The 24,168-nt window shown below is 41.7% G+C and overlaps 1 protein-coding gene across 3 annotated transcripts in view; it reads left to right on the top strand.

The window, feature by feature from the left end:
- The window catches only part of HPSE2 (heparanase 2 (inactive)), a 670,247-nt gene that overhangs the window by 538,466 nt on the left and 107,613 nt on the right, over positions 1 to 24,168 (top strand). For all 3 annotated transcript variants that reach the window (XM_047072673.1, XM_047072672.1, XM_047072671.1), the window contains one exon: positions 4,342 to 4,456. In XM_047072673.1, the coding sequence (XP_046928629.1) occupies positions 4,342 to 4,456 (115 nt within the window). The remainder of the gene's footprint in view (positions 1 to 4,341; positions 4,457 to 24,168) is intronic.

Genomic DNA, 24,168 nt, shown 5'->3' with positions numbered 1-24,168 from the left:
GCCTCAGTAGCTACAGGGATGTAGTGAGGGTTGAGACAAGGGAGGAATTTTCCATCAAGCATGGAAGGCCTTGAAAGCCAGGCAGAGGAAATGAAGCCTTGTTCTATACTCCGTGGCAAGCCATTGAAGATTTTGGAGGAAGGAAGAGATACCATCTGACCTGTGTTTTTAAATGTTCGCTCTGAGAATAGTATGCACAAGAGTTTGGAGAGGCAGGAGATGGGAAAGTGGATTTGAAGGCTACTGCAGTTATCTGAACGACTTAGCACCAGAAGCATAAAGGGCTCTGACTGGCCTGCCAGCATCATGTGGCAGGGACAGACCCCTCAGGACCACAGACTAACCAAATGCCCTGTTCCTGTTCCATTCTAGTCCTGTGGCCCTGGGTTTTTTTGTTTTTTGTTTTTTGTTTTTTGTTTTTTTTTGTCTGAGCAAGGTCCTCCTAAGAAGTGAGCTCACAAAGCCCTGAGCTTTGTGTTTCACTACTAACAGCTGTTCCTAATTATACACTCGTAGTTTCCCTCCATTAAGGCTTATTTTAATACATTTATAAAAGACAAATCAAGCCAGTCAAGCAGATTGTCTTTGCAGATGGAATCCTGGCACATGCAGATGAAGATAATGAGTCAGTAAAATATATGATGATACCTTGTGTCTTCGATTCTTGTGTTCTCAGCACCTACCATTGAGTGGCACAGAGCAGTTGTTCAGTGAGCATGGTTCAAATGAATGAAATGGAATGAATCAGCATTTGTTACAGTGGTTCTGAGAGTCTTCTTTCAATAATACGCTTCCCACCAGGTTTCACTGTGAGCCGTGGGGTAAGGGTGAGAAGCCAGTGGCAGTTAGCACGGCAGGGAGGGGCCTCTGAGAATCAGCAGAGGAATGGCTTTTGCGCAGCCATCATAGACAGACTTTGCTGCAGGGCCAGCAAGCAGCCCAGTTGTAACTGTTTTCCTGAGCATTCTTCCCTTTAGGGAATGATGTGAAATGAGAAACACCACAGCCCTTCGGGGGGGGAACTGGAAAGATATCTGAGCACCAGCCAAATATCCATAGATCTCTGTGGTCACTTTGCAATGAATCCAGATCAACAGAGTTGTTCAGGGTTAGGTTGTAGTTCAGGTATTCAGTGTGTGGTTGACACAAATCAAATGAAAACGAGCTCACTTGGCTCCTGGTTCTCTCTTGCCTCTTTATCACCCATTTGCTCTCACCTCTGCTGGCAGCACCCAGCCAAGTGTCCTTCGAGTCTAGTTCTCCAAGGGACATAAATTGCTTCCTGGAGGGGAGGGGGGAATTGAAGCATTCTAAGAAGCTCCAGAAGACTAGCAAGATTCCTTGGAAAAAGGCACCTTTCAGGCTTTTTTTCATATATGGCATAACTGAGAGCTTGCCAGGACACTTGAATGTTTATGCATGAAGCAGAATTCTCTGCTGCCAAGTATTCAAGGGTAGTTTTCCCAGTTAGGGCTTTGTGATTCTCTGATGCACCACAGATATACCCTTGGCACACTACTGTGTCTCTAGCACCCAGGAGTGTCTGCCACCCAGTAGATATTCAATAAACTTTTGTGGAATGGAAAATAATGGCCGCAGTAGTATCCTTGGTGGGATATACCAGTCATCTTGCCACTTTTCTATATTTGTGCATGAAAGGGAGACTTGGAACACCATTTATTTCCCCTGTCAGAGTGCTTAGTATTTACAAGAGGAAGAGGAAGACAACTTAAGTACAAACCATTCCACTCTGAAGAGTACGGGGAAGGAGAGGTTCTGGCTATAGTCCTTTTGAACGCTCCAGACCAGAACGTGCATAGAGGATATGGGTTTGGAAAGGAAGATGTATATTCTTCTCTCTCACTTTAGAGTTCCTTCAAAAACTGCCCATACTAGGAAAACAACATCAACAACAAAGACAAGCCAGATTTACTAGTCAGCATTCATTTGTTGAGTATATATTTTTTGCAGATCACTGTTATAGGGTCTGCAGAGGTCACAAGAGGGAATTTATACATTTGTATAAATGAATACAGGTATTTACATATCCAGTGCTTTACAAATGACTTACATGGTCACACAAGCATTTTCGTATCTATCCTCAATGCTGAGAACAAGGTCTGGCATTTACAGCCGATTAATTAATGTTGTTGAATGAATAATGAATGAATGAACAAATGGAATATTTTAAATTCCAAAATACATTGATATCAAGCTGCGGCTAGATGTGATTATGTGTTTACTTATCATTTCATTTCTTCATTCCGCAAGCATAGGGATAGAAGGGTGAATTAGACATACTTGTTTTTATAGATAAATACTTGTTAGATATAAATCCTATTGTATTTGTGCTACATTAGTGGAAAGAGCACTGACTTAGGAGGCATCAGTCCAGAATTCACGTGATAGTTCTACCCCAGGACATTAATATGTGTCTCAGTGGCTAAAGGAAAAACTAAATGGGGTTGGTAAACTAATAAAAATAATAAAGGCAAATAGCTTAGCCATGTGATATTCCCAAAGTAATTTCAGTTCCCGGGTCACAGTGTCCCAGTCTGAACAACAACAACAACAACAACAACAACAACAACAACAGTTCTATTATATAATTGTTGGATTTTCTTTTTGATTTAAAACTTTTGTTTTTGCATTTTTCTTTGTTTTGTTTTTATAACTCTAATTATCAGTAAATATTTCTTGGTTTTTATGAGAATAAAATAATTGTCAATGTGAAACAGATTTTAAAATGCTAATAATATTCATTCATAACATAAAAATTAGCAATGTGCTTTATTCTAGTAAAGAAAAAGCTTAATTCTACAAGTCACTGGTTTGGCATTCCATATGGTTTCAAATTTGGGAAATCATAGCTATGCATAATTTGTCCCTAGTATGCTGAATGCTGATTCTCAAAGTTCCTCCAATCTAATTTTGTCCGGATCAATGTCAACTTAACAGAGTGTGAAGCACCCACATTACACTAGGAACTGAGATGAATGTTTTGGGTATAAAGCTAAACCATTGTGTCTGTTCTCAGTTAGCTCATAACCAACTGGAAGACAGCAGAGAAGAAAGAAAGAAATTATCGTGGGCAGGCAGAGGGTATAAATAAGAGTTCTGGGAAGGTACAGAGGAAAAAGGTACTACTGTTCTGTACCAGCAGGGTTTGGAAGGAGATGGCACTTGACTTGGAGACATGTTAACAGATGGGAAGAAATTTGCCAGATAAGGTGGGTTAGAAAAGGAAAGGAAGGGAATTCTAAGCAGAAGTTAAAACATGTATGGAGACTCAGGTGAGTATGTCAAAGCATGCTCGTTTGGGGCAGCCAAGAATAGTTTTAGAGTCAGGGAATGGAATTTAGGGTGAGAGCAGAGGGGAGAAGAGGTACAGATTATAGGCTCATGCGCATGCTCAGGAAAGATTGTGAAATGCCTTATCTTTTACACTGGAAGACTGAAGCTCCCAGTCACATTTATCTTACATATATTCTTACAATTAGAAATTTCCCTAAGTTTCAGAATTTGGAATACAGAAGAAAATTAAATGAATAAGTGAATGAGTGAACAAATTGAATGAATAAATAATAAAGGCAGAGTTAGCAGTGGGTGTTGGAAGAACCAAGAGGGAAGTACTTTTGAAGGATAGCATGCCCTGGAAAGTGGGTATTTGGCATAGTGGAATATGTGATAATGTGTGAGCAATGCAGGTCCTTCATTGTGATATGTGTAATGGTAGCATACTTGAATCTCTGCATGGTTAATTATAGTGCCAAGGAAAATTATTACTTTATTGACTGTTGGCAGTGATATATGAGGGATGCAAATGGCTGACCCCTTCTTGAACCGATAGGTCATAAGAGTATGTTAGAGTCCCAGGAAAGGTACATGTATGGTGATAGGGTGCAAGCAGAGGAGTTTGAGTGACAGAGAGTATGGTGTGCATGCTCCTGTGATTGTGTCCCATGGCCAGGGGGTGGGGGGATGATAATTAGGCTTACAAGTGACTAGGGTATTCATTTTAGTTAGTTCATTTTTTTTTAAATTTTACTTCTTTATAGGAGTAAGTCATTAGCAACAAAATATTCTAGGACCAAGGGCAATTCATTTTCCTCCTCTGGATCTCTGCTTCTTTTCCTATAAAATGAAGAGGCTGGATTTGAAAATCCCTAAAGTGTCTTCCAGCTATGTACTCACTGCTTAAAATAATCTTCTCCTTTAAAGTACTAGGTAAATTTCATGGTGGGTGTTGGTGTATATGCATGTGTGTTAGCCAATCCCGACAAAGCTTGTTATATGGCACTTTTAAGATGTATTGATGTAGCATTTTTTCCTGATTTTTAGATGGTTGAACACTTTAGGAATGCTGGCCAATCAGGGCATTGACGTTGTGATACGACACTCATTTTTTGACCATGGATACAATCACCTTGTGGACCAGAATTTCAACCCATTACCAGTAAGTGTGAGATAAAGATTCCTAACTCCTTTTCCATGTGATTCAGTTGTTTTGACTGTACCTTGTTCCACAATGGGAGAATGTTTCTCCTCCCTCTGTTACCTGTTAATTTCATAAATTGGACAAAAGCATTCATGTCTTTGTTCTTTTGACCCATTTCACAGACTTTTGGCTTCACTTCACACATCTATATATACACACCTATGCAATATGCATGTATGTATATACATATATACATTTATATATGTATATGAATTTTTATATATTTATATATTTGTTTACTACCATTATTTAAACAAACCTTGTGCAGTTGAGATTCCACATCTACTTGTGGCCTGTTTGAACTCTGCTTGAGAGTGAATTTTTCCAGATTGTTTTCTTTTAATGCTAATAGGAGACATTAGTTAACGTCAGATGCAACATGTTGAAAGCAGATGGGAGCGTGTTGGCCATGATCAGATGCAGTATGAACCCATCTCTTGGGAGTGGCTTAAGTGCACTTACAGTTAGGTGTTGATCCCTATGTGATAACGAGGGGATTTGCCCAGAACACCAGCTTCTCTGGGAAAAGGAAGGCTAAAGAAGAATGGCAGGAGCAGAGAACTTAGTTTGGTTCATGCCTGTATTGACCAATCAGAGAGATCCCACTTAGTCCAGAAAGCTGCACTCATCAGAAATATTACATGGATTATCCTTTTCACAGACATCGTGGTCATGGAGAAAGGTCAGACTCCTCTCATTAGCTCACAGACTATGAGAGCTGGGGTTCCCCTTTGAGGAGATCCGGTCGCATCTCCGGTAACAGAGGAACTGAGGGGCACTGGGTGGCTCAATCAGTTAAGCAGCCGACTTCGGCTCAGGTCATGATCTCAAGGTTCTTGAGTTCGAGCCCTATGTCAGGCTCAGTGCTGACAGCTCAGAGCCTGGAGCCTGCTTCGGATTCTGCGTCTCCCTCTCTCTTTGCCCCTCCCCACTTTGTGCTCACACTCTCTCTCAAGCTCTCTCAAAAATAAATAAATGAAAAACAAATGAAAAAAACAAAAACAGAGGAGCTGATAGTCCAGGTAGGAGGAGGGGAAGGGAGATGTAGAGCCAGCTCTAGAACCCATCCCTGCACCCTATCCAGTGCTCTTCCAACAGAATTAGTGCTGCCCTTGGGTTCACACTAAGCAAACCCAAGTGGAATCAGTGGGTGTCTGCCATTTACTTCCTTCTGCCTATTTCTACCATGTATTCCTCTCACTCTCACCCCTGCCCTGAGCCAGGAGGCCTCCAAACCCAGAACAGAGACCAGTGTGGCACCCAACAGTACCATTTTCATGTCTCCAAAGAGTCCCTCTAGATTAGAGTACTCGGTAATGATTATATCACTGATTGTACATAACTCCAGTCAAATCACAAGTATTAAAACTGATTAGCACAGTCGCTTTTGTTCACAGGCCGGGATACCTCTCTGAAAGTGTGTGTGTTTGGGGGCGGGGTGGGTGGGCAAGCTAATGTACAGTGCAGAGGGAATTTTCAGTTTGTTTATTTGAGCTCATAAGCTTGTAGAGATAAAACAAAATAATTAGAAAAGTCTCTATGAGGTGTCAGCATTAAACAAATATAATGTCATACAAAAATAAATATTTATTGACCCACCAGGCACTGGGGAGGAGATTAATAATAAATAAATGAATAAACAAATAATAGAGTACTAGAACAAGAAGATAGTTTGGGCTCTTTTGGAATGCGTGTACAGGAAGGCTTCTCTGAGAAGGTGACATTTAAGGCAAGAGCCCAATGACAAGGAACCAGCCATGCGGATTTTGTAGAGGAACTTTCAGGTAGGGGAAGGGGCTAGCACAAAGGCTCAAGGCAGGAATGGACTGGGCATGTTTGAGGAAACACAAGGACACCAGAGTGATGGGGGCCTGACAGAGAAGGGGGAGACTGGTTGGACATGAGGCCACATAGATCACATAGGGCTTTGTCAGTTAACAGGAGTTTGACTTTATTGTATGTAGTATGAAAAGCCACTGGAGGGTTTTATGCAGGGAAACAATACAATCTAGCTTATATTTTTAAAAGATCTAGTATAATTAATGCATCAGCTGTTATTTGTAGTTGTAATAATAATGTACAGACCACTTTCATATATGGTACCTCAATAATGCTCCATATACGCTGTCCTCCCTCTTCTCTGTCCTCCCTTCTTGCCTTTATCCCCTCCCTTCCTCATTCGGATTTCATTCACTCCTCCTGATCATGTACTACATACTGATAATTATTCCTGGCAGAGGGCCTCTTTGATGAACCAAACAGACAAGGTTCCTGAACCCTTGGAGCTTATAAGCTAATGAAGCATAGTGAAAAATGGAAAATAAATAAACATATAAACAAGGTAATTGCACTTGGTCGTAATTGCTCTGAAGAGAGGCTGGTGAGAGAAGTAGAACTATTTATATTTATTTTGCTGAAGAGAAACTAAGGCTCTGTGAAGATATTAAGTGGCTTGTCCAAGGTCAGACAAGTACAAGGAGCTGGGGCTCTCAGAGTTTTGTAGTTAGTTCTACATCTGATTGTCTTCTCTCTTCCTTGAGGTACTCTTTGGTGTCTGTCCTGTGGTCTGAGGCCAATACTTGCTTCATTTGGGTCTGGAGATGGAAATGGGCATCTTAAGGAACTGGAGAGAAGAAAACCTTAAGCTAAAAAAAGATGGTCTTTGGGTGACTAGACAGGCTTGATTTCCAGAGTTGGACAAACCTGGATTCCATATCAGTTCTCTGTGCACCTTTGCTGGCTGTGTGTAGGTTAAAGGTGCAAGTCCTCATGGCTTTGGTTCTCCCCAGATGAGTGTTGTTGCAGGGGACTTCCTTTACAAGCCCAGCACAAGAGACCTCACTTGATAGGTGGTGGCAGCAGAGCTCACATGAGTTCATGGCAAGCTAAAGTAAGTCCCAGTGATTCAGCACAACCGCTCAAGTGAGCTGGGCAGCTGTATTCCTAGAAACACCACACTCTGATAAAGTGTAAAAGCACTTAAGGTAGCAGGCTTCAGCCTTTCTTTTTATCTTTCTTTGTGCTAATAAATTCTGCACCTTGTAACTTGAGAACTTGATAGCTGGGAGAACTTGACCCTGGAAAAAATTTCCTAGGCTAGACCAGGGCACCAAACAGACCTTGCCAGCAGGCTCTGGAATGGGTATTGGAGACAGACCTGGGAGTCATACTGGTTGCCACTTCAGAGAGTTGTGCAGTTGATGACCGAACATTGCCAGTAAAAACTTGTGGATTTTACGTTGTGATTAACTCTTCAAGAGAGTTTGTTGAAAGCTTAGGGGATTCATGAGTTGTGTTTTGATTGTCTTCCAGAAAAACCAGTATTCTCCATTCCAGTTTCTTCAAACCCAGCTCAGTGCATTTAAGGAAAAGACCTTATTAGCAAATACTGTTTTGTTTTTGTTTCTGTTTTGTTGCTGCTCTTAGATAAACTTAGAAAAAAGTGAGGATCTTGGCCTAATGGCTGCTCAGCCCATATCCCATTTTACGCCTCCACCTGCCCAGTCAACTTTGATCCCAGCTTGTAGGATTCTAGCAGCTCTGACACAGCCATTCCAATAGTGCTGCTCCAGTCTAAGGTAAGAGAGAAGATGAGGGTGGCCCTTTAAAAAAGAAACTTGTCTTCACAAAAGATCATTTCCAGCTACATCCCATGTTCTTTATGGTTGTTCCTCTAGAAAAGTGCCAACACTCCTACTGTTGGAGATTTTCCCTCTCCTGGGAAGAGGAGAACATTTAGTTCAGCAGTGCTTCATCACCAACTCCCACCCCTTTCCCCTGACCTGCCTGCCATTGGGAAAGAGGGAATGTGTGAGTCTCCACAGCCAGTCAGCCAGTCAGGGGCTCCCTTGGGAGTAAGGGATGTTTGTGCAGAAGAGATCTGCACATTTGGTGGACATAGTCCAGACCCCACCAGCCGTGGGCATTTCTCCTACGAGAGGGTTTTGGAATTTAGCTTGTGCTTTTTTTAAGAGCTTGATTTACAGAGCTTCCAGGGAAGGGAATGGTGAATTACTAGTCAACATCTTTTTAACTCCCACGCCAGCCGAGCAAATATAATTCAATTCAAAAAACATTGACACTTCAAATGTGTCTGGCTCTGTGCTAGGTATTCTGGGGACACAGAGATAAATAAGATATGGTTCCCTCATCTGCAGAGCTAACAGTCTGGCGTGTGTTTGTGTTTGGGGGATTACAGTTTAGTCTTCTAGAATAAAACAGAAAGCTAGTTCCCACTGGACTGTGTTTTCTCTACTGGGTGTAGTGCTGGTGATAATTATATTTGCTGTCACCTTCTTTTTGCTGATTGTCACTGCTGAATAATAATATTGAGTTCAACCCAATGCACATTTACTGAGCACTTACTGTATACATCGTTCTAGGATATAGTCAGTGGTCATAGACTGGAATATTACTCACTAGTTTATGGTGGGATTGAGCCTATGGCTCTGGTTCCCACAGCAACATGCTCCAAGCCAAGCCTTCAGGTGTCATTTGGTTACTGGAAGGAAATTCTGAATCTTAATGGTGCCTGTCTAACTCTGCGGGTTAGCCTGTCACAGGGATGAGGTCCTAAGTGCTCCATCCTTGTTTCCCTTGAACATGTAAGACAGTGCCCCTGATGCACTGCACAGCCACGACACAGACACAGGATTAGCTTCAGTCTGTCTCTTTCCTGAGAATGTCCAGTTACAAACCCATGTTCCATTGATGCTGGATTAATGCACAATTTCTTCTTGTAAGAACAACACCACTTACATAGGAGGCCCCATGGGGAGCAGCAGGAGCCTGGGACTATGACAGGATTCATAGGTACTGTTCTTAACTCTGCCATTAATTAGCTGTGTATCTTTGGTACCAGTTTTTTCATCACTTAAATTGCAATAAAAAATGTCTTTTCTATCTAGCCCCAAAAGATACTGTTATGTTCCTTGAGAAAATTAGATAGGACAATAGGATTCTGATTATAGGATTCTGATTTCATATATGTTTATACACATAGAAAATTACTGGAATCTCTTCATATATCTAAAAGTGGTTTTGTTTGGGTAGTGGGATTATAGACAGTTTTAATTTTCTTCTTTGTGGATTTCTTTTATATGTAAAATTGCTATAGTCAGCATTATTGCTTTTTTAATCTGAAAAAAAATAAAGGCTTTTAAAAAATTTTTTTTGATTTTTATCTTAGAAATAGAAAGCACATGAAGGGGAGAGAGGGGCACAGAGAGAGAGAGAGAATCTTTTTTTAAATGTTTATTTATTTTTGTGGGAGAGAGAGAATGCAAACAGGGGAGGGGCAGAAAGGGGGACAGAGGATCCGAAGCAGGCTCCACGCTAATAGCAGCAAGCCTGATGTGGGCTCAGACTCACGAACCACGAAATCATGACCTGAGCTAAAGTCAAACATTCAACCAATTGAGCCACCCAGGTGTCCCGAAAGAGAGAGAATCTTAAGCAGGCTCCACACTCAGTGTGGAGCCCAATGTGGGGCTCGATCCCATGACCCTGGGATCATGACCTGAACTGAAATTAAGAGTCAGATGCTCAACTGACTGAGCTACCCAGACATCCCTAAGGCATTTTTTTTATTTTTAGTATTTAAAAAAATTTGTTTAATGTTTATTTATTTTTGAGAAAGAGAGAGAGACAGAGTGCAAGCAGGGGAGGGGCAGAGAGAGAGAGAGAGAGAGGGAGACACAGAATCCGAAGCAGGCTCCAGGCTCTGAGCTGTCAGCACAGAGCCTGACACAGGGCTCAAACTCACCAACCATGAGATCATGACCTGAGCCAAAGTCGGCACTTAACTGACTGCACCACCCAGGCACCCCAAGGCTATTTTTTAAAGAAAAAAATTGTGTTTTGAAAGAATTAAGTCTTTAAATAATTAAGCAAATATTATCCCAGCCTAATTCATTTATTATTCATGATTCATTTATTCATAAACACTCATTACACTTATGCTGTATGCTAGATGCAGTGATGGGCCCTGGGGACACTGTCCTGGCCATCAAGGAGCTTAGAGTGTGGATGGAGGACAGAGGAGTCAGCAGGAACTGTGGCAGATGTACTTTAGCAGGACAGAAGAGGAACAGAAGCCAGCCTGGGTGGAGGGCAGGAATGGGACATCAAGGAAGGCTTTCTGGAGGAGACAATGCCTGAGCTGGATCTTGAAGGAGAAAGACATGTTAGCCATAGGAAGAAGAGCTTGGGGTCTGGGGAGGATCTTCCAAACAGAGGCAATAGCATGTGCAAAGGGACAGGGCATCAATTTCCCAGAGTCATGGCAGATGGATTATGAAAAATTTCTTAGGAAAGCTTTTCCCATTGCTGTCCAGTGGCCACACAGGGTGTGTGAAAATTAAAGAATTTCAAAGCTACAGCCCTGGAGGTGGTGGGGCGGGGGAGGTACAAACCCTAGCCAAACCAGCCTGTGACCTGTTTCTTGGTGTAGCTTCCTTTCTTTTTCTTTTCTTTCCCGTGGGAGCCATCAGGAAGATGAAAGAAGCAGAATGTACCTGTTTAGGGGTAGCTGTGATGTGAAACCCAATCCTCTCATTAGAGGCCCTGACAAAGACTTCTCCATGAGCAGCCTTTCTTTGTGGGGCCCCGCAGCCGCTGAGAGAAGGGCTTCCACCGCTGCACCATCAATCACTGAGATCCAGGCTGGCTCATGTCAGTGGCCGTAGCTCCCGGGCTGCATGCCCAGCAGGTGTGACTTGCCTCTTTCCTCCTCTGTGCCTCTAAACCCTGGCCTCTCAGCTCAGAGCTTGTGGCTGCCCCATCAGACCGGGCTGGCAGCTCTTCTGCCTCAACTGCTTTAAATGGAAGCCCCTCTGATTTTGAACTACCAGTCCTCATCCTTTGCTTAGTTCTCAACCTGAGCGGTGCACATGGGATGTGAGCAACACACCTGAGCACTTACACCAGCTCAGCCTGATGCAGGCTGCCTCGGGCTGGAGAAAGAGCTCTGCGTGTGAAGTCAGAAGGCACGGGCACGGTGTGCAGCACCGTGTTTCCGGCTCTGGAAAGGGGGCCTAACTATGCTGGGGTGGGGAGTGGGGAGTATTTGAAAGCAGTACTTAAAACTATTGGCTTTGGAATCAGGCTGACCTGAGTTTCAAACCCAGCCTCACCATTTACTAGCTTAGTAACCCTCAAAAAAACATCGATCTCCCCTTGCAAAATGGGGGCAACAGAAGTGTCTGTCTCATAGCATTGCTGGAGAGGATGGGACAAGCCAATGCCTGTGTGTCTTTTACCACATAGTAAGTACTCAATAAGTGTTAGCTGCTGTTATTGTTTATAAAGTCACTTTGTGAGTGTAAAATTCTGTAAGTCATAGTGATAATTATCACTAATGACATGACTTAGCTGTAGTGAGATAGTATTCATTTGACTATTTGTACAGATAATCTGGAAATCAACGAAAGTAATGGTAACTATCATATGAAAAGTAGATATTTTTGCAAAAATTAAATTACAGGAAAACTAGAGAAACAAAAAAAGGAAGCGTGATTCTTGCCCTTGAGAGGGATTGACTGCAAATGGTTAAAGACAAACTAAAAATTACGATTTATTTTCCTCCCGAGAAGACGCTGCCAACCTTTCCCAGTGAAGGCAATGAAGGCAGTAACCACACTGCAATACCAACTCTAACACCTTCATTTGGTATTTATAAATGGCCCAATAAGCCCTGGCAACCATGATATGTCACATCAAAGTGCTAATGACAGCACATTACGTGAATCACCGAGAAGCAACAATTGAAAATCTCTCACTGCCATCAACCATTTATATTGCTCCCAGATTGCAGTTCTGAAGGATTTCAGCTACGGGAAGGCATGCGGCAACCTAAATAAATTAGGGAGAAGAAGCAATTATAGCCGCACGGCATTTGAGCTCAGGAGCGGGTGCCATCCTCAGAGCGGCCTTCACATGATGGAGGAGCAAGGCAAGCTCTGGAAATGAGAGAAGCCGCACCTCACCTAACCTCATCAGTTCACCTAAAACACTGAGAAGGACATTGTTTAAAAATAATCTGACAAGAAAGAGAGGAATGGAGGGAGGGGGGAAGAGAAAAGGGAGAAAAAATAGAATGCTCTTTGGTGAGTTGGAAAGATGGTTTGCGACCGCCACAGTTTGACAAACTTAAGGTTATTTCTTAAGCATTCTATTGAAAACCTACGGGCACAATGAGGTCTGGTTATGACATTTAGGAACCAACAGGACTCTGATAGAAGTGACCTGAAAGCCAAAGAGAATACATTACGTTCTTTCTAACTCAATTGTGTTTTTGTTGTTGTGTAGATAAAAGCAGGAGTCTTTTAAAATAGAGATAGAATAAATACACAGGAATTTTGTTTTTAATACCTATTTAAATATACACTGTAAATTTTTAAAAATCTATCTGTCATTAGCTACCTCACTTTCAACTATTATCAATCTCTGATTTGGTTTTAAGCATTGAAAGGACTAAATAGAACACATCATTTTGACTCACCTTAAACCTGGGGCACCTGGGTGGCGCAGTCGGTTAAGCGTCCGACTTCAGCCAGGTCACGATCTCGCGGTCCGGGAGTTCGAGCCCCGCGTCAGGCTCTGGGCTGATGGCTCAGAGCCTGGAGCCTGTTTCCGATTCTGTGTCTCCCTCTCTCTCTGCCCCTCCCCCGTTCATGCTCTGTCTCTCTCTGTCCCAAAAATAAATAAACGTTGAAAAAAAAAAAATTTTAAACTTAACTTGAGCAGGCCTGTCTTCTACTCTGGAATCACTGTTCTCGTCTTGACGTCAAAATCCTTATAGCCTCTCTTCATTAGAACGGTGAATCTCAAGCCTACGCACGTTACACTCGCCTAGGGGGCTTTTAAAAAATACCTGTGCTTAGGCACCACCACCAGGGATTGATTCACTTGGTCTGTAGAGGATACCAGGTGTTGGTATTTTTTAAAGCTCCCCAAGTGATTCTAATATGCAGCCAGATTTGAGAACCACTGGGTTAGAAGTTTCTATTTACCCTGATTAAATAGAAATTGTCTTCCCCTTTTCTCTTTTGTACTTAACTTTTGCTTTACCTATCAAGATATTAACAAAATTTTAATACTGTCTATCATAAATTCATTTGATAAATATTCATTGACTGTTATTTGCCAGACACTGTTCTAGTTTCTGAGGACATAGAGATGAGGGAGAAAGGCGAGACCCTGCCCTTGTTGGAGATTACAGTCTAGTAGTGGAGACTAAAACAAGTAAAATAGCAAATAATTAATTACAAAGTTCAGAATGGTGTGTAGGAAGCAAGCAGGCTGCTCAGTTGAAGAATAATGGGGAGAGAGGATATAGAAAACCGGAGGAGGCAGCCGGCCATTGGGGGAGCAGGTAAAGAGCACAGCATTCTCTCAGAGGGAGTAGAATCTGCAAAGGCTGCTGGCGGGGAGAAGCTCAGCGGCACGTCAGAGGTCATGAAGTGCCTCTAAGGCCACCCTGAATCCTGGTCCACCCGTAGCCAGGCGCAGAGACAGCAGTGAACTGCCTGGTTCAGTTTATCTCGGGCTCCCCCTATACCTGGTTCCTACTCTGCACTTGGCAAACCATTTTGCTTCCAGTCTCTGTGAGAATCATGGTGGTGCCCCTACATCTGGGATCCTCATTGAGCCTCATGCCTACTGTATTTCTCTGCCACCGACCTGGCCATCTCCACATACAGCCCAAGTCACCTCTCAACAGGCTTTGAAATGAGAATGGCGGAATAATGATACATGCAGAAGCTGGCAGTGAACATTTAGGATTTCATCATACTATTCTATTTTGGTGTCTGTTTAAAAATTTCAGTGATAATTTTTTATGTCCTCATGCTTAGGGTGTTGTAACAAACACTAAAGCAAAGCACTGTTTCAGTTGCTCTGGGACATAAAGAATAAAGACATGTTCTTTCTCTCCATGTTTGCAATCTGTTTGGAGAGATAACACATAGAACCTTGGAGAGGTAGCTGATAGGTGATGTATGTGAAGGTCTGTCTTGTTCACTCAGTATCTCCAGAGCCAGATCTCTGGGTAAGAGACATTAGTACCGGCTGGAGGGAAAAGACTAGAAGGGATAATTGGGGAAGGCCTGTGCAACATGTCAGGAGTGGACATTTGTAATATTAGTTACCCAAAGAATACTTGCTCCTAAGAAAGCTCCTTGCCCTGTGGTGCTAGAAAGGAAGGAGTGTCTTAGGACAGAAGGAAAAGCAGGAGTCCTAGATCTGATATCAGGTTCTGCCACCAACTCATTCATCCTGGGGCACTGGGTGCTCTGGGTCCATCTCAAAAGTGGTTGTTGAATGTGACCATCTGAGGTCCCCCTTTAGCTCTGATGTTTTCTGATTCGTCTTCGAGATTTCCATACCTGTATCTTCAGACAGACCTCCCAGCTGAACTTATATTAATAAAACCTTTAAAATAAAACAGCACTATTTCACTTTTAAATCATTCAGGAAGGGATCCCTCTTTTCTTAAGGCTCTTGTAGCCCTGTTACAGCAGTTATCATTTTCTTTTGTTATTAGAGTTGTTTGGTTACATTGAATTTCCTCTGTGTCAGCTTCTTGAAAACAGAAGCCACCTCTCCTACTCTCCTGTATTTATATCCCCCATAATTCCCACTCATAGGCAGTCCTTACTGAACTCTCAAGATGCTTAGTGACTGGGATTCCAGGGGCTGCAGTGCACTGCTCAGTGATGGAAATATGGGAGGCAGGCTTTTACTGTCGGGTGTTGTATGCACACTGGGAGACAGTAGAGCTTGGTGCTTAAGAGATGGGGCTCTGGAGTCAGACAGATCTGGATGTGAATGCCAACTCTTCTGTCTACTTTCTGCATCATGTTTTGCAGATTCTTCATCTTCCATCATCTGTATGATGGGGATACTAATGGTCTGTGCCTCATGGGTTTAACAATAGTGCCTGACACTTAGTAAGTACATAATAATGTGATCATTATTACCTATTCTAAACATATGAAACTTATTCCTTGCAACTAGATGAAATTCTTACATCTTCGGAAAGATGGGAACATGTGGGAAACAGCCATCCCCAAAAGTAGGTTTACAAATTATAAATTACTATTTACAAATTGTAAGTAACATGAAAAATTTTAGTTACAATTATGTTATTTGGCACATGTAGATTGTTTTAGAATCTTCAAAACCCTTTAAAACATCATTTCATATTCCATAAACCTGTATAATAATGGTTTTCTTCTTTGGCTTCTTTGACTTTATTATTTCAGGCCCACTATAAGTTTCTACAGCTTATTTCCGTCTATTAATTCATGTGGCCTTTCCAACTCCCTGATAAAGCAGGTAGGATATACCCATCCTGCTTGGCAGAGAAGAAAAATGAGGCCCAGAGAGGTCCAGCAGCTTACCCAAGGGAACACAGCAAGGTAGAGCCAGTGGTTCTGAGTTCTGTGACTCTTCACTACTATTTCATTTTATCCCTGTGGTTCTGCCACAGCTTTGTTAAGTCAAGAATTCAGGTTAATTCTATCTGCTAGCAGGCAAGGCAGACAGAAATGGCAATGAGGAAGCAGAAAGGCTGGCTTCAAGGTAAAATAAAATGATCCAGGAGATAAAACCTGGGATTTAACAGTGGCTGACTCTTACAGATTTCCATTTTTACTGAATAATGAAATAAAAAAAAGAAAGGAACAAAATTTCAATTTCATGCAGCAGCAGGTTGGTTTCACTGCCTATACTGAATGTATTAAAAGAGCAGTATAGGGCACCTTGTGGCTCAGTCGGTTGAGCGTCCGACTTCGGTTCAGGTCATGATCTCATGGTTTGCGAGTTTGAGCCCTGCGTCGGGCTCTGTGCTGATAGCTCAGAGCCTGGAGCCTGCTTTGGATTCTGTGTGTGTCTCTCTCTGCCCCTCCCCTGTTCATGCTCTGTCTCTCTCTGTGTCTCTCTCTTTCTCAAAAATAAATAAACATTAAAAAAAGAAAGAGTAATATAGAGGGTCTACCTCTCTTAAGGCAGTTACCATTTTGCCCCATTATTATATATGTATGTGTCTACCTCCTTGATAGTGGGACCACTTTAGAACCTTTAAAACCCTAGAACCATGAGTAGTGCAGGAGCTGGAGCATCCTCTAATGTTTAGCCATTTGATGATGGATAGCAGATCCAGATCCAGAAGTCAAGTAAATTGTTTGGGAGAGCCACGTTGGGACATTTGTGTTCTTATTTTTTTTTAATGTTTATTTATTTACTTAGAGCACGAGCAAGGGAGGGGCAGAGAGAGGGAAAGAGAGAATCTGAAGCAGGCTCTGTACCATCAGCACAGAGCCTGACATGGGGCTCGATCCCATGAACTACGAGATCATGAGCTGTGCCAAAATCAAGAGTCAGATGCTTAACCAACCGAGTCACCCAGGCACCCTGCATTTGTGTTCTTGAGGAAGATTCCAAGATGGCTCTGAAGGACAAAAGATCATTAATGCCCCTTCATTAATCTTACCTCCTGGGAATTACTGCAAACATGTATTGGAGGCTTTGCCACGAATATGAATTGATCCAGACCCTTGCCTTCTGGCCAAATGGAATAGGAAAGAAGGTGTTGGTGGTATCCATGACAGCATACAAAGTGCCATCAGTCCCTGCAGTGGGATGCGGGTATGGTTACAATGTCTGGAACAGCTGGGGCTGTAGGGGTAACAACTGGACTCAGTTCGTGATTATCTGCCATAAATTTCCAGGTCCTATTCCTCTGTACACACAGGGCTATAGTATTGAGAGATATTACATCTCTAATTATCCATGCTACCTTTTAGACCTTCATCAAGTTTGGGATTTCCCTTTCACCTCCTGGGACCACTCAAAATGGAATTAGTAGGTGGGTTGGGGAATGATTTACATGTCCTACTACATGTGAATATTCCCACTAAATGTCCCACTACTTCTCCACATGTGACTCTCCTCAATCAGGACAATCCCCTGTGGACATTATGAGCATTCACGGCACAAGCATGCAAAACATCAATGCCAATATATATTCAGTAGGGAATGTATGTTGGAAGCCACAACAGGACATTGAATTGGTCCCATGAGCCTTACCCACAAGGTCACTTTAGATTTATTTTCCCTACTGGGAACCTTGCCCAAATCTTATTAGTTGAATTCAAGAGCCCTCCTCCCCAACAAAATGAATAGGATAGTGACTTGGGAACTTGTATCTAACAGAGTCATGAGAGTTTGAGTTCCTTCCTCCCTGAAGTTTCTCACATACTTGAATGTATACACATGCCTCTCAGTCCCCATGGAGACAGGGAAACCTCAGTCCCACCTCTAATCATTTTTCTTCTTAAAACAGCTAGAGTTGGGATAGAAGGGAAGGGAAGGATTGGAGCACTAAGGGAGAGAATAGCTTCCCACCAGTAAGCAAATCTTTGCATTTACATTCATTTAGGGTTTGTTTTTTTTTTTTTTAATTTTTTTTTTCAACGTTTTATTTATTTTTGGGACAGAGAGAGACAGAGCATGAACGGGGGAGGGGCAGAGAGAGAGGGAGACACAGAATCGGAAACAGGCTCCAGGCTCTGAGCCATCAGCCCAGAGCCCGACGCGGGGCTCGAACTCACGGACCGCGAGATCGTGACCTGGCTGAAGTCGGACGCTTAACCGACTGCGCCACCCAGGCGCCCCTAGGGTTTGTTTTTAAACAACAGCTTTTTGAGATAAAATTCACTTACCATAAAATTCTCTTTAAAAGTGTACAGTTCAGTGGTTTTTAGTGTATTCATGGAGTAGTGCAACCATCACTACTGTCTGTTTTCAAATATTACCTGAAATGCAAACCCCATACCTATTAGCAGTCACCCCTCATTCTTTACCTCCAGCCCCTGGCAACCACGACTCTACTTTCTATCTCTGTGGATTTGCTTGTTCTAGATATTTCATGTAAATGGAATCACACAATATATGGTTTTTTTGTGACTGGCTTCTTTCACTTAGCATGATGTTTTCAAAGTTCATCCATATTATAATATGTATCAATACCTTATTCCCTTCAGTTGCTGAATAATATTTCACTGTGTGGATACACCACAATTTATTATCTATTTATCAGTTGATAGACACTAGAGCTGTTTCTACTTTTGGCCATTGTGAAAAATACCGCTATTAAACCTTAGTGCACGTGTTTTTATGTGGCATGTTTTCATTTCTCTTGGGCATATACCTTGGAGTGGAATTGCTGAGTCATGCATTAACTTTTTGAGGAATTGCCAAACTGTTTTCCAAAGTGACTTCACCATTTTTTATTCCCACCAGCAGTGTATGATGGTTCTAGTTTCTCCATATCCTCACCAACACTTATTATTGTCTGTCTTTTGATTAGACAACACTGACTTTGAAGAATCCTAGTGGATGTGAAGTGGTATATTATGGTTTTGATTTGCATTTCTTTAATGACTACTGATGTTGAGCATCTTTTCATGTGCTTAGTGGCCATTTATGACTTTTCTTTTTTTTTTTTTTTTTAATTTTTTTTTTCAACGTTTATTTATTTTTGGGACAGAGAGAGACAGAGCATGAACGGGGGAGGGGCAGAGAGAGGGAGACACAGAGTCGGAAACAGGCTCCAGGCTCTGAGCCATCAGCCCAGAGCCCGACGCGGGGCTCGAACTCACGGACCGCGAGATCGTGACCTGGCTGAAGTCGGACGCTTAACCGACTGCGCCACCCAGGCGCCCCTATTTATGACTTTTCTTTGGAGAAATGTCTATGCAAAAGAGGGGACTATTTGTCTGTGGTCACTTTGACCCATTTAGTTGGTGTGTGAGTAGCTATATTAGCTGCTCTTTGTCAGAAGACATAAACTTGGCAATGTAACACACTCACTGAGACCATGCAGCAGTAATTGGGGCTGGTGGCCAACTGCATCTCCCAATAATCCACTTCTTGGCTTTACATGTTCTTGGCTGAACTCAAATTTACACTTGAGGGTGCTACTCTATCAGCCACTCTGATTAATCTGATTGATAGAGACTGGGACCAAATTTGTTCCATTTGTCTCATACAGTATGATGATTGATATTGTATATCAAGTTGGCTAGGCCATGGTATCCAAATATTTATCCAAACATTATTCTAGATATTTCAGTAGAGGTGCTTTTTAGATGAGATAACATTTAAATCAGTAGACTTTGAGTGAAGTGTATTATCTTCCATAATGTGGGTGGGCCTCATCCAATCAGTTGAAGGCTTTAATAGAAACACAAGTGAACTCCTCTGAGCAAGATATAATTCTTCAGACTCTAATTTCAACATAGCTCTTCCCTGGGTCTTCAGTCTGCTGGCCTACCCTATAGATTTTGGACTTGCCATATTCCACAATCAGGTGAGCCAATTACCTAAAATCAAGCTTTTGATAGAAAGACAGACACACATATACATTCTATTGGTTATTGGTTCTGTTTCTCTAGAAAACCCTAATATATATGGCATTTAATTAAAGTTGATACCAGCAAGACCTTTATAAAATAATGACCAGGGGCAACTGGGTGGCTCAGTCAGTTAAGTGTCGAACTTCAGCTCAGGTCATGATCTCGCAGTTCATGAGTTTGAGGCCTACATTGAGCTCTGTGCTGACAGTTCAGAGCCTGGAGCCTGCTTCAGATTCTGTGTCTCCCTCTCTCTCTGCCCCGCCCAACCCCCACTGGTACTCTCTCTCATTAAAAAAAATTTTTTTAATAAATAAAATAATGAGCATATTGTATTGTAATTCACCTGTTCATCTCTTTCTTCTCCTCTCCCATGATGGGAGTTGAAAGAGACTGTGAAATGTTGGGTGCACAGACTTTATTTTAGTAATCTCTGTCTTCCTTAAATGTAGTTGGCACTCAGTAAAGGTTTGTTGAATGAGAGAGGGAATGCATGTGTGAGTGCATGATTAGAATTCTGTCACCCATAGTTGCCTTCCCCAACATCTCCATCCAGCAAAAAAGTACAGCTTTCTTTGAAGGTCCATCTCACTGATCAACTCTGGAAGCTTTTCTTTAATTCTTCTAAGTGAATGTTTTCTCTCCTGCTCCTAAATCTCTTTTTATCCGTATCCCTTTATGCATTTAGTAGGCATGCTGTTATCTACAAATGCTTGTAGTCTTTTACAAACTTGTCATATTTCCCTTCCTAAAATATAAGTTCCTTGAGAGTATACTGATCCTTCTACCTCCAATAGCATCCAGTACACCATCAATACCTAATAAACACTCAAAAATTGTCTGCTGAATTGGGTTGTCTCAAACCAGAGTAGGGAATCACTGGTGCAAATGTGCTAATTACCCACAGCTGGTCTTAAAGGTGTTTCTGATTATTACTTAGCAGTTCAGCTTCCCTTTAGGAAACATGGCCTTTTTGCTAATGATCACTTTAACTACCACACATCTCAGTAATGACTGGTTGCCTTTAAAATGAGCCAATAACTAGATGTTTATAGACAGCATGTATGTTAAAGACCTGTGCATAGAATACACAAAAGGTTCAGAGACCCAGTAGCATGGGTGTTGAATTGTTCCAGAAATCCTAGTTCATACACTTCATTATCATTTTCATCTTCTGAGTTACCATGAAGTGAGAGCCTACTGTATGAGAGGAACGAGGTCGTTTCATAACATGTTTCTTAATCCTTAAAACAACTGGAAATACTATCTTTAAATTACTGTTGATGAAATAGGGGTCCATAGAGTTCTGGTTATTTACCCGGAGATCACTCACAGCCCATCTAATTTTCATATTTTGTTCATCTCTAAGCCCTTTGTAATCTATCTCAGGAATGTGTCTCAAAGCTAAGCCATCCACTGTTGTTAGTCTCTGTCATCATTTGGCACCTCTTTAGCTCTTGTCTGGATCATCATGGTGGCCTCATCATGTTTCTCCTGCTTGTACCTTCTCCTACTTCCAGTATGTCTTCCACAGTATTAGTCAGAGTCATGATCATGTCATCCACCTTCTTCAAAAACCTTTGTTGAATCCTTATTGCCTACATAGTGCCCTGAATTCCTAAGCATGGCATTCAAGGCTCCCCATAATTTGGACTTGCCCTGCTTTTATAGTCCTGTTTCCACCCACTTACTCCCAGATTACATGTCTGCTGCTAGAATCACCTATTCATTGTTGCCTTCAGCATACCCCATACTCTGCTCCAAAGCCCACTTCCATTGCCGCCTTTTCTAATGTCCCCAATAGGAATCTCCCACTCCAGTTCTCTTGTAGCACTTTGATTATGTCACACTTGGTTCTCACTATACAATGCTATCATAGTTATAAATATATAAGTCAGTCTCTCCTTTTAGACAGTGACCCAAACTGAAGGCAAAGAATATTACCAATTTTTGTGCCTGGCACATAATAGGTACATAAGGAAAGATTATTAAGTTGGCTGAATTACATTGAAAAGAGCTTGAATTTGGGGTGAATAAGTGATTAGAAGCCATGCCCCACTCTGACGCACAGTTACAGCTGCTGCCTAAAGAGACACTGATTATAAATTCTTTAATCATTCTCTACACTGTAAGACACCAACCATTCAGGCAGCTGTGTATCAACTACAATATGAACAGAATGGCATCTCAGATATATTCTGGGTTCTTTCAACTCTGAGAAGCACCTGGAAGTGGTGGTTCCATACCAACTCAAGTAAGACTTGAGAGGGGATTCAAAGAGTGAAAGAGAGGTAGCTTGCCAAATGAAATGTCTTAGAAACACCAATTTAATGACTTACATATAAATTAATCATAAACATGTGGATTAAATTTCCCCAGAAAAGGCATGTTTTGGCTCTCCATGGACCAGAAATGATTGAAAAATGATTGGAGATATTTCCTGAGCCCAAAGACGAAGAAGGAGCAGGTCTATACTTCTTTAACTGCAAATATTAGCACAATAGATAAATTATCCAGGGGGTCTGGGGAAGTTGGAAATATGGACAGGAAATAAGAAAATGAGATTCAGCTTGAAAGTATGCTCCAGGTACATCTGGGGCAAAATAATCAGAAACAGAGAGATTTTGTTTGAGTGAGAACCTAATAAAGTTATGGAGACTAGATATTCTAGGTGATTTCTAGTTGGCATGGCTCATGTGATACAAAGCAGGTCATTCTTATTCCTGAGGATGCAATAGTCCTGGACTGTGAAATATGAGATGGTACTCATTTCCCAGAGAATGTGGACAAAGCCTTTGCTTTTGATATCAAGATTTACTGGTGAAAAAGGTTTGGCTAAAATTAGACTATAACTTTTGCAGATAACTCAAGGAAATAAGTGACCACAGATAAGACTGTGGTCTTTGAGCATAGAGTCCAGAGGCAAGATGAAGTCTGAGATCCAAAGCAAAAGAAATTGAAGCTCAAGTTCCTTTCCTAGAAAAAGACATAATCTTTATGTAAAGTCATAAATGCATTTTGGACCATTCATCTACAGGAGACCTTCCTAGAAGCATTTATTCTTCCTTGCCATTTTATTTTATTTACTCTTTTATTAATGTTTATTTATTTTTGAGAGAGAGACCACACATTCAAGGGAGGGGTAAGCTGGGGGAGAATCCAAAGTGGGCTCTGGACTGACAGCAGAGAGTCCATGATGCAGGGCTCAAACTGAGGAACTGTGAGATCATGACCTGGGCTGAAGTCAGACGCTTAGCTGAGTGAGCCACCAAGGTGCCCCTCTCCCTTGCCATTTTAAAACACTTCTTGGAGCGCCTGCGTGGCTCAGTCAGTTAAGCGTCCGACTTCAGCTCAGGTCAGGATCTCTTGGCTTGTCAGTTTAAGCCCCGCATGGGGCTCTGTGCCTGGAGCCTGCTTAGGATTCTGTATCTCCCTCTCTCTCTCTCTGCCCCTCCCCCACTTGCACTCTGTCTTTCTCTCTCTCAAAAATAAATAAACATCAAAAAAAATTTTTTTTAAAAACCCACTTCTTGAAGAGATCAGACATTCGAACAGACAAAACTAAAGCACAGTCATTATAGGCAAGTTCTGACCGTGGCAGTTGGGCCATGCAGTGTTTTACAAGTACATTGAAGTAAATACCAAATGCTCTAATGTCAAGGAAATGCAAAGAGGTTTCCTTTGAGTCTAGAAAAGAGTTGAGGAAAGTAACCTATTGCTTTCTAGGAGGCAGGATGTCTTATAGAAGTCTGTAGGTGTCCAATGAAATGTGAAACAAATAATAATGATTAATGATGATAACAATCTTTTACATTTGTATAATGCTTTGCTATTTACATCATGCTCCATGTAAATTGTCCTATAATCTTCTCAGTAACTATCAGGTAATATTACTATCTCATGTTTACAGATGAGGAAATGAAGAACAGAAATGACAAATAATTTGCTAGCCAGTGGCAATGTCAGGAAGTCAAGTCTGGTTCTTCTGATTCAGTATTCTGTATCTAAATAACTTAGTAGCTTATTGGTCCAACTTTATAGGAAAGAAGATTACTATAGCTTGTCGAAAGTCTGTTTGCATCATTCAAATTCCTTTGTGATTGGATTGATGAGATGGTCTAAGCACTTTATTAATTCATTTAATGCTCACAACAATACTGAGGTGACTTTATTATTACCCTTTTTAATTTTTTTAAAGTTTATTTATTTTGAGAGAGAGAGAGCACACATGCATGAAAGAGTGGAGGAGGAGGG

Source organism: Lynx rufus, unplaced genomic scaffold (genome assembly GCF_022079265.1).
Source record: "Lynx rufus isolate CCGP_SWC_20201006 ecotype Redwood Valley unplaced genomic scaffold, mLynRuf1.p SCAF_11, whole genome shotgun sequence".
NCBI lineage: Eukaryota > Metazoa > Chordata > Mammalia > Carnivora > Felidae > Lynx > Lynx rufus.
Note: the sequence above shows the minus strand (reverse complement) of the source record. Positions and strands in the feature narration are given on the sequence as shown.